Source organism: Podarcis pityusensis, assembly GCF_964106645.2.
Source record: "Podarcis pityusensis genome assembly, chromosome: 6".
Lineage (NCBI taxonomy): Eukaryota > Metazoa > Chordata > Lepidosauria > Squamata > Lacertidae > Podarcis > Podarcis pityusensis.
The window spans coordinates 97008453-97023744 of record NC_138030.1 but is presented as its reverse complement, the minus strand read 5'-3'; the positions used below and the strand labels follow the sequence as shown (position 1 = coordinate 97023744).

Below are 15292 nucleotides of genomic sequence, written 5' to 3'. Positions count from 1 at the left end.
CACGCAGGCTGGGACAATGCAGCTTGTTTGCGCCACTCAGCTGGGGGGGAGGGAGGGTTTCCCCCACCCAGCGCTCTTGCCCATCGGCAACCCTGCTCCCCTCAGCTGAGCAGTTTCACAGAGCCCCCCCCCCCCGCCGGCTTGATGGGCCAGCGCCGGGCTGGGGTGCCTCTTAACTGCTTGCCTGAGGCAAGGGCAGCTGCACACTCCTCAGCCGAGCAGTTTAAAGATGCAGACGGAGGAACAAGCTGGATCGGCACCTCGCCAAAGGAGCTCTTGACTCCCTCCAGAGGCGCTGCTAGCGGTGGCGGCTTCACCAGCGATATACCGCTGAGGGAAGCCGACGTTGTGGTCTGCTCCTCATACCGGTCCTGGGCAATATATCAATATATTGCCCAGGCCTACTCCTGAGAGCACGTAGGGCTTTTTCCTCCCTTATTTCTTAAATCTTTTCCTTGAACAATTAGCCGATGAGCCAATTGCAAATTGCAGAATAAAAAAACCAAAAAACGTAACATGAACATATTAGACTGAAGTTAAAGCATCAAATTGCAATTCTTTGTATTATTATGTATTTTAATTTACTCATTATATTTGTTATTAACTTTTTCTTGTCCAAGGAAACTCAAAGTGACTTACAACCATACATTAAAACCAAGGAAAAAATACATTTTTAAAAATCAGCAATTGAAATACCACATGACTCAGGTTGTGAAGCTTTCTTCAAAATTGTATTAAAAGATGTGAGAGATTAATACCCAGTACATGAGGTGATAAGCCTGTGTTTGCAGTGCACCACTTCAGGTTGTAGAATGGTGTGCGTGTCACACAACAGAGTTCTCCAAATGTTAGGCAATTAAAGAAGCAGCCTATCAGAAAGAAACGCCCTAACCCAGAACTGCCAGCACTAGGCAAGGATTTATATTGAAATTCTTCCCCTCCTCCAACATGAGATTCCCATCTGAAGAAGCTTAGTCCAGACTCCTACAAAAATTAACACGTGAACTGATGGCACTGTCCAAAAAGAGAGAGAAGCAATCTCTATAGTTAATTACCTGATTAAGAGAGAAGCCCGTGAGCGACAGGAAAGAAGATGACTGAGACATTAGATCTGATGGTTTCTCCAGCAGCGATTTCTTCAGAAAACCAAAGGAAAAAACATTATGCATTATTGACCGAAAACATGGGTCACATTTCTGGATAAAAACAGATGGTTCTAGCAACCATCATAAGAGTGCTCAAACAATTGTGTGAGAAAAGGAAATGCAGCGGAGACTTTTGCCCAGTTCTTTTGTTACACAACAGAGATGCTTAGACCATCTAAGGGGTGATATGATAGCCATGTTCAAATATATAAAAGGACGTCATATAGAGGAGGGAGAAAGGTTGTTTTCTGCTGCTCCAGAGAAGCGGACACGGAGCAATGGATCCAAACTACAAGAAAGAAGATTCCACCTAAACATTAGGAAGAACTTCCTGACAGTAAGAGCTGTTTGACAGTGGAATTTGCTGCCAAGGAGTGTGGTGGAGTCTCCTTCTTTGGAGGTCTTCAAGCAGAGGCTTGACAACCATATGTCAGGAGTGCTCTGATGGTGTTTCCTGCTTGGCAGGGGGTTGGACTCGATGGCCCTTGTGGTCTCTTCCAACTCTACGATTCTATGATTCTACTGTGCAAAATAAATACAGAAGAGTTATTTTGCAAGTGGGAAGCAAGGACGTATTTGCAAATTTGCGAAGGAACTCAGTAAATTGACTAGAAAAATAAAAAGGAAAACACCTGGGGAACGTCATTTTAAAAATAGGGTTTGTCCCAGCACCTCCATAACACATCATTCAGTGCTTGAAGGCACTTAGACTGTAGTTTGTTAATTAAAATGCTATACTAGTGGTGTGGGCCCTCATGCAAACGTGATTACTTACTGACTGAATTAGCCGTGTTTTCCCAATAATTCCTGAAACTGTCTTGTTCGTTAGAGCACAAAGTGCAAAATATTTTACTGGGTGCAGAATCCTTCATGAGAAATCCAGCTTTCCTTTTTAAAAAAAAACCTAGCAAGTTTCTGCCCTGTTTGTCTTTAAAGGAACAACCAATACTATGTGACAAATGCCTGCTGAAAGATCAAAAACCAGAGGGATGGCTGATATTTGAAATCATTGGCAGCAAAGCTTCATTGCCCTTATAGTTCTTTGCTCAATGATAAATTATGCAAAAGAATTATGCAAAGCTGCTCAATTTGCATAATTCATACAAATCATAATTCAGTCTTGCCTATCAGAAATTTGGGAACTTCCAAATTTTTAATGCCCGGGGAAGATAATCAATTATTTTCCAGCACTGAACACATTCTATGGTGTGTTCCAGTGCAATATCATGTGCTGCCTTGAACTGATATTGACTAGCGCTAGATCTGCAGCAAAGAAAGATGCTCTTCGCTGATTTAATCATGCAAGTTTCTAATCATAGGTGAATGGTAACTGTGTGCCTTTGCTTACACAAATAAAGCCAGCTGTGATGAGCAGATGAAGGATACTCTAAAATTATCTGGTAGCAAACCAATGCAAACATTTGCTGGCATGTGTACCTTGTGATGGCTTATGTAGCTTGGAACCCAGAACAGACTGAGAATTTTGCTAATGAACTAGATTTAAACATTGACTTTGACAGCCACTCTGGTCAGTTAGTAGTAGTAGTAGTAGTAGTAGTAGTAGTAGTAATAATAATAAATTTTATTTATACCCCGCCCTCCCCAGCCAAGACAGGGCTCAGGGCGGCTAACAACCAATAATAAAAACAAGTTGATTAAAATACAATTTAAAAAACAAGATTAAAATGCAACATTAAAACATTATGATGCAGCTTCTTCACAGGAGGAGAAAGGAAAAAGAAAGAGGGGGAGGGAATCAAATTAGCTCTAAGCCAAAGGCCAAGTGGACAACTTTGTCTTACAGGCCCTGTGGAAAGAAATCAGATCCCGCAGGGCCCTGGTCTCATGAGACAGAGCGTTCCACCAGGTCGGAGCCAGTGTTGAAAAGGCCCTGGCTCTAGTTGAAGCCAATCTAACTTCCTTAGGGCCCGGGACCACTAGGGTGTTGCTATTTATGGACCTTGAGGCTCTCCGTGGGGCAGACTGGGAGAGGCGGTCCCGTAGGTATGAGGGTCCAAGGCCGTGAAGGGCTTTAAAGGTCAAAAGCAGCACCTTAAATCTGACCCTGTACTCCACCGGGAGGCAGTGCAGCTGGAAAAGCACTGGGTGAATATGCTCCCATGGCAGGGACCCCGTGAGGAGCCTCGCTGCAGCATTCTGCACCCTCTGGAGTTTCTGGGTCAGCTTCAAGGGCAGCCTTGCGTAGAGCGAATTACAGTAGTCAAGAGTTAGGCACTCTTTCTACACCTCGTAGGCAAAAATCACCTTGACTTGTGGAGGGTTCAGCTCAGGTCATTGAAGGAACTGGGAAGGTAGCTGAAGTAATACCAAAACTAAATGAATGCTACATGGAGAACTATTCACTAAGTTAAACAATTCAATATTACTCATCCAAGCTGGTACCTTGCTGGTGTAATGTACCAGTACCTGAAGCTTCAGAAGCCACCACTATACCTTAACACTAAAGACAGAGTAGGAATGTGTGGGTTTATGTGGCAGAATCTCTATAGGCAGTATATTTTGTGTAGGTAGAAATAAAGGATCAAGTATATCATCCAAACAGAGATGACTTCCCTTTTATAACTTCAGTTAAACAAATGTCCTGGACTAATACATTTGGTGCTTATGAATATTAGAAACCTGTTTTTAGTACAAATCAAGCATTTTATACATGGACCACCTCACCTTCCCAGAAATCAAAAGCCTTGAGCCACACTTGAAATACAGTTTATTCACCCACAGTATCCCCACTCAGATGTTCAGGTTCCTTGTAGCCCTCATTGTGCTAATCCACACAACCACCTTGTGTGGAAGGATAATTGTTAACCCCATTTTAGAGGGTAGGAACCAATGCTGAAAGACAACGACCTGCTCAACTGATGAATGCCAATTAAATGTAACGTTCCCTCACACCCCTTCAAGTACTAAAGAGTAATTCCTTGTTAGTGATGTTTCATGTGGCAGAAATAATGCTGACAACATCTCTGTGCTGGCCCAAACATGGGCAGCATTGCACACTGGTACCACATCCTCAAGTGCTGGCTGCTGTGGAAAAGACTGGCTCAGGCCAATCCATGAAGATGAGGAGCATAGCTTGGGACTTATTTTGGCATAGGAGCTGTAATGTTTCAACTGGCCTACAGTTCATGGCCACAGATATTTGGTCGATGTCTTCAAGAATCCTCTGGGCTACAACGCACTTGCCAAAATTCCCATTTGGCACCTTGGAGAAGCATTTCAACAGACCAATTAACAGGAAAAGAGAAATTTCATCAAGTGCCTATCCTCCTAGTTATAGAGAACAGAGTGGATACTTCCCAGATGTGATCAAAATGGTCTTATTCCCTTGGTTTCCATAATGCATGGGTGAGAAACCTGAGGACCTCCAGATTTTGTTGGACTACAATCAGGCCCAGTCAACTGACTGTGATGGTTGGGCCTGAGGGGAGCTGCAGTTCAACAACATCAAAAGAGCCACAGCCTGCTCATCCCCACCATAACACAAGCAACCCTACCTTTGTATTATGTTTGTGCCCGCGGCTTTTTTATATATATAAAAAAACAAGCTTTAGAATTTCACCCAAGGTAAAAAAAAGATAAAAGCCCCTAAAACCCATGATCTTTTTCCTCAGAAGGATACTATATTGAACATGTTACTATCTTATTATACATTCAATAATACATTCAACTCCTCCTGTCAGACAAGTGTGTGAATACCATATGGTACATTAACATTTATATTTTGACACTTGACAACAAGGCCTCTAGAGGTTGGGCTACACGGATACTTGATCTTATGCTTATATAGGCAGAGGTAACTTGCACAGACCTAGACACCATCAATGGGCTCAATGAATGTGTGGGCCCCATAAGTTAATTGCTGAAGTTGCCTGGGGATCCTTCAAACAAGGGATTAATGGTCCACATGCAACCTGAGGCGTATATTTTTGCACAGGTGTGCAGGGTAATGTATTCCAGTATCAAAACCCACCAAGCACCTGCAAAACTGAAAATTTGTTTCTCAGTTTCAGTCTCCAACCTCCCATATTGATACAAGCTTATTCATTCGTATTATAAAAGAGAAATGATGCAGTTTTGTACAAGATAGTAACTCAACCTGGAATTTCTCAGGAAGGCAAGAGATCAGGATTTGGGTCATCTAGAGTTACCGCTTTTTGATTCTGAGACTGTACCTGCTTAAGAGCTCTGGAACAGGAGCTAAGTCAACTGGAACAGCTTCTCCTGATCCCTCATGGAGGAGTAGGCCTAGAAAGTCAAGGTAATTCCAAACAAGAAGTACCACAAGGGAGAAGTTTACTGACAGCCCCTCTCTCTTCCAGAGCTTTTAAGGTCTCAGTTGCTGGGTAAGAAAATAGCAATCCTAGGATTGATAAAAGTATTACAGCTATGTTAAAGCTACTTCCTCTTAGCTGATATCTATGATCCTGAGCATATGAGCTCTGCTTATTTAAATTTCCCCTTAACAACTATTTCAGGAAGGGACATGGATTTCATGTGTCCTACTGACCTTTCAGGGAAACGGAATATAAATAAAAAAAGATATGCCAAAATTAGAATGAGAAGCAGCAGAATTAAGTCAAATACATACAAAGAGGCTTCGTCCAGGAAGAGAGGCGAGAGGACCCAGCAGAGCTGGGTAAAGATCAGGAGGATTAGAGAAAATCAGCTCTTCCTCCTCCTCCAAGGCAGCCAGACTCTTTAACAGGTCCGGAGGAAGCAGAGGGGAGCTCTTGGGGTCCTAGTGACAGAAAGGAGCACAGTGAGATGCAGCAAGGAAAGAAGCGAAAGCAAGACTAGCAGCAGGTAGGCAAGGAGTCTACAGGAATAGAAGGGGCCCAGCAGTAACGCAAAGCAGAGAAAGGGAATGCAAGGAAAGGTATGCCAGCATGCAAAAGCAGCTTAAAGAGAGAACAGAGCAGGGGCACAAGAACACCAAGGGGAGAAAGAGAAAAACTGAGTCAAACAAGTGTCTGTGTGTTTGTTTTAGGAGCAGCTCTGCTACCCACTAAGTTTGAATCTGCATACAGCAAAAATTACTGGGATCTTCTTTGGGAGAATGTGATCTCCACTACTGCAGCAATAAATATGTGGAGAATTAATGCATTTTGTTCTTCAATGTTCCAATATCTTAGTAGCTTCGTTAACTGTAGTTAGAACCAAAATGTGCCTGTATGCAGTTCCTGATCATGTGCTCATGATCAGAGCCGGATGAACTACAAGCAGGTTTCATCATCTACACCATGGAATCTGGGCTTTAAAAATTACACAAGCAAGTTTCAAGAATTTGTTGGAAGTTGTGCAGAATGACAGCATGTTCAGGGATCAGGTGTTTTGCTCCTTTTTGTGGATAACTACTACTTCTATCTTGGCCTGTCTACATCAGTACCATTTTCTCCATGAATGGCCCATTGCTCAACACTGCTCCTTGCCAAATGCCTCAAATGTGGCATGAGGTCCACGCTCAAGGATAGTGAGGCTAACCTAAAATTGCAGAATTAGATACCCAGGCATATGAAATGCTATTGTTTGGCACTGTTTGGCTGAAGGCACAATCAGGGCAACAAATATCAAAAGATGACACAAAAAGGAGGCTCTTCGTCTTCTAACCTTTGGTAGCATTGTAGCACACCACACCAGGGCTTTCTTACAGCCAGCATCTATCAGGATTAAGTTATCAGTGTACTCAGAGATGCAATTGGTCTGCTCAAACAGAACATTGTCTCAATAGATCTGTGGTGGACCACTGCTGCTAAAGACGATTTTATTAAAAAAAAGAGGGAGGGGGTTTGTGCATTGATCATTCCATGAATGTGAGAAACAATGTCAAAGCAACAGCAATAGCTGCTGCTTGCTTCAGAGTTGCCAAAGATTAAGTCAAGGCCATTTCTAAAAGCAAATAGGGTATTTATACTGTCATTTGGTTTCTGCTCTGCAGAGAAGCCTGCATATAGGGGTGCAGACAACTGGCAAGCAAAGTGTGAATTCCTCTATCCAACACTTTTTAATACAGGTCTTGTTTGGAAAGGACCAAGTGCCCTATCAACACATGCCAAGTGCTGGGCCTCTTCCACCTTTTCACAAGTTTCAGCTTTCTGGCAGCATCTACTTTGCCACCTTAAGTGACACTTGTGTTTCTTCTTCCATCTCCTTCCTCCCAGACTGTGCCAAAAGCCAGCACTGCCAGAGGGAATTACTATATTTGCTTTTCTCTAGTTATATTTGGGTGATATCTAACAATTCAAATCATGCAGGTTCTCTGTGATAAAATTTGAAAAGCCTCAACAAATTGTGTTGATTTGTGAAGTTCTGGCAGAAATCCATCCTCAAACCGGACTTTACAGCTTTCCCAAGTTAATATTCAAGTGCATATCCCTTGCCAAGATGACTTCCCCGGGGTTCCATCCTAGTGGCAGACAAACATGGAGTGGGTGTGTGGGAGATTATGAGCTTTACATGGGTTATTTGATATTCGTTTCAGCAGCATCTTAAAAAAAATGTACTGTGGTTCTTATTTTGTACCTCACAATATAAAAACATGTGTACATTATATGCCCTTGATCTTGACGGTTGGGAAGAGGATGCTTGAAGCTGCACTCTTCTTGGGGGAGGAAGGAGCCATTGCAGTCACTACCAGCTGTCTACTGCCTAGATAGGGCAGGGGGTTTCTTGCTTGCGGCTCCTGCCCCACGCACCATCCCTCGCTCTGTGTCTGTGTGTGTGTGTGTGTGTGTACATGTGTAGATAGCTTGAAAAGTTGAATAGGTTGTTTTGGTTTGTCAGTGTTATCTTTAAAATGATGCTAAACCAAGTTAGTTGATTTTTTTAAAAAGTGCTTTTGGAATGCATTTAGGTTTTTTTAAAACGCACGCACCCCCCCCCCAATAGAATCAACAACCTAGAGATTAATCTGTTTTTACTCATTGGTAATCCTGTGAATCACCACAAACTGCTGCATTGAAAGCAACTTCCTCTGAAGTTACAGTGTTTCTTGCCTTTGAGTGATAGGAGGAGCTAAACCCACTTGGAGACATCTATCACTCAGAGGAGAACCACTTTCCTTTTCCTGAAGATCATCAATTAATCACACATTTACCTCAAAACCCATCCTAGGCACTGGATCCTGCTCTGGGCGGAAGACTCCTGGCTGACGTTTCCCTCTGCGGTCCATGTTAGCTTGCTGCTGCGCCATCATGATGCGGTTATCAGCCATGCCATAGGAGTCCCAGTAAAATTCTGGCCCCTTAACCTCTGAGGGATTCTGGTTATATGGCTCCATGGGGAAAGGCTTCATCTTCTTCTCCAGAGGCTGCTGCTGTTGCAGGAGGGGAGGCTGCATGGACTGTTCAAACAGTTTTAGGGGGTCTTGGCCCTGAAGATAGTAGGGCTGCTTCACAGGCATGATCTTCCCCAACGGGCCTTGGACCTGAGGAGGATTCCAGAGCTGCTTGGAGGAGTCTGCCTGGGAATACTGAAGTACAAGCGCCTCTGTGTTCAGCACAATTCATTATGCAAAACTGGAGAGCATCTGACTAATTTAGGTTTCTAGCTACCAAGAGACCAACCGTGGCAAGCTGCATATTCTCTTTCTGCCAAAAACAGCCTGCAATTTTGTTTCTCTGCTTTGGAGTTGATTAGCTGATTGAACCCCTTGACTTGATGAAGTAGATTCCGCAAGCAACATTGCACAGAAAAATACTATTGGTTCCTCACTGTCCAAAAAGGCCTGCTACACTCTCTAATCTGCACCACCTGATCTGAGAGCACAACATGCCACAACCTGATCATGTGCAATGTACTTGAGCAAGGCTGCACATTCTGTGCCACTGAGCTGCAAAGCTTATGGCTTTCATTTTGAGACCTCATGTTCCAGAGAAAATCCAAGGAAATGTTTCAGAACCCACACAACAGGTGAACCTTCCAACATGAGGCTTCACCTGTTATTAAAGGGAAAGGATTTCATGCAGGCACTTGGCCATGTGAAAGTTCCGCGGTCTGAAGGGCTGTACCTACCAAAATTCCCTCCCAGATGCAAGGGGCATAATACTAGATAAATAATGTAAGTAAGTAAATACTTTTAATTAATAATTCTAATGATATAACAATAATCATATATGATAAAAACAACAGTACAGTGCTTTCAAGTGCTCACATGTGATCTACAGTTGCAAACCTTATAGAAACTCTATAAGGTTATTAAAGCTATAGGAACCCTAATATTCAAAAGGCTAGCCACCCCAAATTTAAAAAGAGCTTCAGGGAAAGCTTCGGTCAAACTTAAAAGGATTAAAAGCTGTTCTTCTCTCAGGCACTTTTGGGCAGAGAGGGGGAGCCTTCAAAGTAGTAACAGTAAGTCCACAGGCTCCTGCACTGCTCCCCTGTCCCCACAATGCAGTTAGGCTCCTACTTTATTTGTACTCTCTCCCCATCTGCTTGCCCATTCCTTCTCTCCATCCTTGCTTGCACCTTTCCATCAGAGCTACTCTTATCTGAGCAAAGAACCTGCACTTCCCTGACCCAAAACCAGATTTGCACCTACAGATGCACTCTAGCCCAGATTGGGTCCCTCTGGCACTTTCTTCTCCTTAAAGCTCACCTGCTGGAATCCGGAGTGGTGTGGAGGACTCTTCCCTAAGGCCTGAACAGCTTTTGTAGGGGACTGTTGCTGCTGCTGCTGCTGCTGCTGCTGGGCCAGAGCCTGGACCTGCAACTGGCTTGCAGACTGTGCTGTTGCCTGAGCTGGTAAGGATGCAAGGGACTGTTGAGAAGGGGATGGTGCCTGAGGTCCCTGGTTCATTGGGCCTGGTCCAGAGGGCCGCTGCTGGCTGTAAGGAATGTGGGATTGTTTCCCAGCTTGCACCTGGTTTCCTGCAGGTGAATGAGCTGCAGACTGAAGAAAGGTTCCTGGGACAGAAACGCCACCTGGGAAAGTATATCCTGAGCCCATAGGGAAAGCCACAGGAGGGGGGATAACATAGGTGGGAGGTGGGAAGCCTGGGAAAAAGAAAAGAAAGAAATACAAACAGACATATTTTTAAAAAAGGAAACTACTTTTTCACGTATGGAATGCTTAGGGGGCTCTTCAAATGTTACTTCCTGTCTCCTCTTCCAGGATTCTCCCCTGTGAATGGGCCTTTGGCTCCTCCCTGGTCCCACTCTTTCCAGATTTAAGGAGACCCACATTCAAAATCAGCATCTGATTCAGCCATTTATTAAGCCATTCATCTCTGCAGTAAGAGAAGTGGGGGGGGGGGGCCATGTATACAAGCAAGCCTTCAGCTCCAGTTCCAACCCCTTTTGGGGAAGGATTCCAGGATGGAGTGGGGTGCCACATCCTCTCAGACCCACAGTGATGGCTTTCATCTTCGCAGCTGTATACTACACACAAAGCAAACACTTTGTCACATTATGGGCTGCCTGTTCTGCACATTACTTTTTCAAACACCAAGATTAATATCTGTGACAAAAAGGTAAGCTTTTCGTGACAGCAGAATTGTCTTTTCCACCATAGGTATGCACACTGAGAAAATTATGTGTGAGGTGGCTTTCCACTCTGTGCACCTGTGGCAGAAAACACACATGTGCTATTATCTAGACATTGCAGAGAGATCATTACTATGCACCTGGGTATAGATCATGCAATATAGTACAGTGCTAGGCATCTATCATGCCCACACCCACTTGTGTTCCAGTTAAAGGAAGTCAGAGCATTTTTACAAAGAAACCTTTTCTGTTTTATTTTCCTACCTAGAAAAAGGTAGGTGGAAGGCATCAGCACACAACATCATGAGTTTTAAACAAGGATAGATATGATTTTAATACAGAGCACATGGCTTTTACCTGGCCGGCTAGGAAGAGGAGGGAAAGCTCCTGGGTGATGGATGGGTATGAACTGGGAGTTGCTGGCCTGGTTGGGAGACTGAGTGACTGGCGTTTTCCTAGCTTCAGACACGGGAGTCTTCCTCAACTCAGTCTGGGATTTTACCTAGGAAGGCAAGCCATTTAAGCATTAATATTACCTGTCCACACCTTCTTATGGTAAAACTAAAGCATGATTACAAGGCATTGATTCTTTCCAAGTAATTCTAGTTCCCCCTTTGCTATACAGAAGGGACCTAAAATTGCTGGGTTTCCCTGATAGTCAAGCCAAAATTTGTGGCCACCTTCAAAACTCAGTATGAGGTCCAGGCCAATCCCCCTCCCTCTCCCGCTTAGAGCTAGGGTTGCAAGGCAATGCTGGGAATCCAGCCCTGGCCCTTCTCTCCACAGTGGAGATGCAGAGGACTAGGACCTTCCTTCAGATCTGCACTCCCAAGGCACTAGGAGGGCCTCAGAGTCAAAGCAAACCCCTGGCTTCCTTCCAATTCTGGGAAGGGGAACACGATAGGGGAAGGGTTTGTCCCAGTAGTTTTGCTCACGGCTACAGAGCATGTGAAACTAGAAGGACAAAACTCACCTCCACTCCCTACTGACAGATAGTCTGGGTTCCATGAATGTAAACTCCAGCCTATTTGTCTGAGAAACAGGAGATAAGCTCAGCTTTCAAAAGATAGCTAAAACACCCTTACTTTCCTGCTCTGGCACAAACTGACCTGTGTGTCGTGTGCATTTTACATATAAATCTATTATGCCAGGATTTTTAAAAGATCACTGTAGATTGCAACCCTACACTCACTTACTTGGGAGTAAGCTCCACTGAACACAATAGGGACATTTCTCATTGAAATACATTTTTATTACAGAATTAGTGGTAACTGTTTCTGTACACCGAAAACAAATGACAAGGAGTATTTTGTAGCAGTTTCAGCATGCTAGAGGCCATATAAAATAATATACCACCACTGAATGTGCATGAAGAGGAGTATTAAAATGCAATGGTAGTGTGAGCCAACAATTAACAAGATTTTTTTAAGAAAAGGTTTTTCAGCATTCATCCAACCACTGGATTTTTTCCCTTTTTTACTCTACTTCCAATGAAGTGTAACAAATCTCTAACTAGAAACATCATGTCTCTGCAAGGAATGTAAGCTTCTATCAGGCTTGGCTTAGGTATCCCCAACCTTTTCAGACCTAGGACTCACTTTTGACTCAAAGATGCATTTGGGGACCCATTTCCTTTTTTACCATATATTTGCATGATAGTAGAGTCTCTGTTGTGAACCACCTTGGATCAGGCCACAATCCACTAGTGGGTCTCAACTCACCAGTTGAAGAACGGTTGTTTATACAATACTGTGGGTGTAGAAGTGCTGACCTTAAGGGGGGAATTGCACTCATCTGCCACATCTGCTAGGCATGTCAGATGTTTACATGCTAGGTACAAATTTTTGTACATTATGCATGTTGGGATTTTATGTCTGCAAGCGCCATTTAAATGTTACAATAGGGACACGGGTGGTGCTGTGGTCTAAACCACAGAGCCTCTTGCGCTTGCAGGTCGCAATTTGAGTCCGCGCGACGGGGTGAGCTCTTGTTGCTTTGGCCCAGCTCCTGCCAACCTAGCAGTTTGAAAACATACCAATGCGAGTAGATACATAGGTACCACTGCAGTGGTAAGATAAATGGCATTTCTGTGTGCTTTGGCACGTGTCACGGTGTTCCATGTGCCACAGTGGTTTAATCATGCTTGCCACATGACCCAGAAAGCTGTCTGCAGACGAACACTGGCTCCCTCAGCCTGAAAGCAGAGATGAGCACTGCATCCTATAGTCAAATTCGACTGGACTAACCATCCAGGGGTCCTTTACCTATAAATGTTACATCTAATATGGGCTTTCTCAAACTTGGGTCCCCAGATGTTGTTGGACTACAACTCCCATCATACCTAGGCTAGCAGGTCCAGTGGTAAAGGATGATGGATGTTGTAGTTCTCATCATCTGGGGACTCAAGTTTGAGAAAGGCTGATCTAAGACAAGGAAGCCTGGCGGGCCCACCCGCAGGACAGGTGGGTTCTGGGGTTGAGCATGATCCTGCTTCTGCACTGAGCACAGCCTCTACAGTACAAATGGCACGGGCCATAGAATGAAGTTAGTGTCTGATCCTCACTGCCTCCATTTCTTTCACCATCAGCTGCAGGCTCAAAAGTGACAGATCTGTTATATTGAGACTGAGGGAAAGTCCTTAATGTTACTTTTTTATAAGCCACTTAGCCAATAAATAGCAGAATCAAGTGGCTGAACAGGAGAATTTGAAGATTAAGGAGGAATCATCAGGGTTCTTAGCTAGAGATTAAATAAAATACTCAGATACCAAAGGATTGCTAAATGGTTTAAGATTAATGCTAAGCTTACATCTCCCTGCATTACATGTCCTGTACCTTGCTAAGAATATTATTTCCTTGAGGACATAGGTATGTTGCAGTGTTCCTTTTATGGCAATACTTTGATTGTGGTCCTTTCGCCTCTTGCCTCAGATGTTGGCCTATGACTCAGCCCTTTCAGGCGGTGCTACTCCCTGTGCACCCAGAAAAAAGGGAGGGACTGACCCACCTGAGTTTCCCTTCTTCTTGTAAAAATGTTTGAAGGAGCAGGTGAGTCAGTACCACTTTTTCTGGGTGCAAGGAAAAAAATCACTCGAAAAGGACCACAGGCCAGCATTTGAGACAAGAGATGAAAGGAAAAAACTCCTCAAAATACATTTAAGAGGTTCTAGTTTCAGCCTGACAAGTAATTCCCCAAATTTACTAGCCCACAGTATTTTATTTTTTTAAAAAATAATATTTATTGAATTTTAAAGGGTTACAAAAAGAAAAAATTAAAAAAACAGCATATTTAAGAAATACAAAACATCACATCACAATAATAAAAAAAGAAACAAGAAAAAGAAGAAAAAAAGAAAAAATACAATGAATCTTCCCATAACTTATCTTTCATTTGCTTATTTCCTTGACCTCCTCACACCTCCCTTTTTTCTATTCTAGTTCAATTAGCTATTTCAGCAAATCCTTTCCATCTTTTCCAGTTTTTGTCCTCTATTTTATCTTAATATAATGTAACTTTACTTTCCCTCCTTAGCCCACAGTATTTTTTATTCACCTGTTAATCATTCTTTTATTTCACAAATTTATTGTACACAATAAGGAAAGAAAAAAGAGGAATTGTCTTCCAGTTGATGAAGTCTTCACGTGAGCAGGCAAGAGACCATTTACAAGCCGCCTTAATTCCTATATGCTTTCCTTTGAATAACCAAGTCATTAAAAAAAAACCAGGGAGAATGAGACTAGACAAGTTTCTACCTCTTGTCCTTCTCTAGGACACTGAAAGAACTGTCTTAACCTAACCCTGTTTAAATATGGAAGTTAAAACACTTCCTCAATTGTCAGAAAAGTGATGAAAAGATACAAACAAATATAACTGGTGCCGAAGCAATTTACTGTTGAAAAGGTCAAAAATATTTTTGGAAACTAAGAGGGCAGTTGATGACTAACTCTTCAATAGCTACAGCTACAGCAATAGCTACAGTTTCAGCATTAACAAAGCATCATAGAGGACTAAAACTGAAAACTGATTAAAGCTATTCTTTTGTTGGTGTGGGAAGGAGAAGAATATACCAAAGAACAAATACCAAAAGAATTCATGTCTATCAGCCTTATCAGTCAATGAATGCCAGTCAAAGAACATCAACAGTGATGCTGAATGATGAAAGAAGTTGGCAGTGGTTAAAGTAAGAATAAAATAAAATCCCACTGTAATATAGTACAATTCACAAATTACCCTCCTAATGAGGGACCACACTTGCAGAAGCCTTCTCTATGCCTGTCGTGTCTACTGCCAGTACAGTCAGTCAACGTAGAAGAGACTCATTCTAATTCTATCCCCAGCTTCTGTTAAGGAAAGAGCTGCAGTGCACTTACTAGCTCCCCCTCCCAAATGAAACAAGAGCAGCCAACTTCAGAAAGAACCAAAGCAGCTATTTCCTTTGGTCCCTTCTGTCAATATGTGAGGTGGTGTTTTAAGGGTAAGTGGGCAGCAATTATTTCCCTGGCAGAAGCGAAGAGCAAGGTGAAGGGTGAGGGGGGTCCGGTTGTCTGAAATTGTGGTAACCAAATGCTGGCTCAGGGACGCCTTCCTTCCATCCTCACTGAGAGTGTAACATGTGAATCACCTTGTTTAATCTCCAAATAAAGCTT

General features: G+C 43.1%; 1 protein-coding gene across 2 annotated transcripts in view; it reads right to left on the bottom strand.

Annotated features, from left to right (window-relative positions):
* SMG7 (SMG7 nonsense mediated mRNA decay factor) overlaps positions 1–15292 on the bottom strand; it is a 65776-nt gene that overhangs the window by 6360 nt on the left and 44124 nt on the right. The window contains exons 15-19 of one of the 2 annotated variants that reach the window (XM_081012059.1): positions 11004–11148; positions 9760–10157; positions 8260–8634; positions 5755–5904; positions 1056–1136 (exon numbers count right to left, since the gene is read on the bottom strand). In XM_081012059.1, the coding sequence (XP_080868185.1) occupies positions 1056–1136; positions 5755–5904; positions 8260–8634; positions 9760–10157; positions 11004–11148 (1149 nt within the window). The remainder of the gene's footprint in view (positions 1–1055; positions 1137–5754; positions 5905–8259; positions 8635–9759; positions 10158–11003; positions 11149–15292) is intronic. The other variant, XM_081012060.1, reaches the window with a different exon arrangement.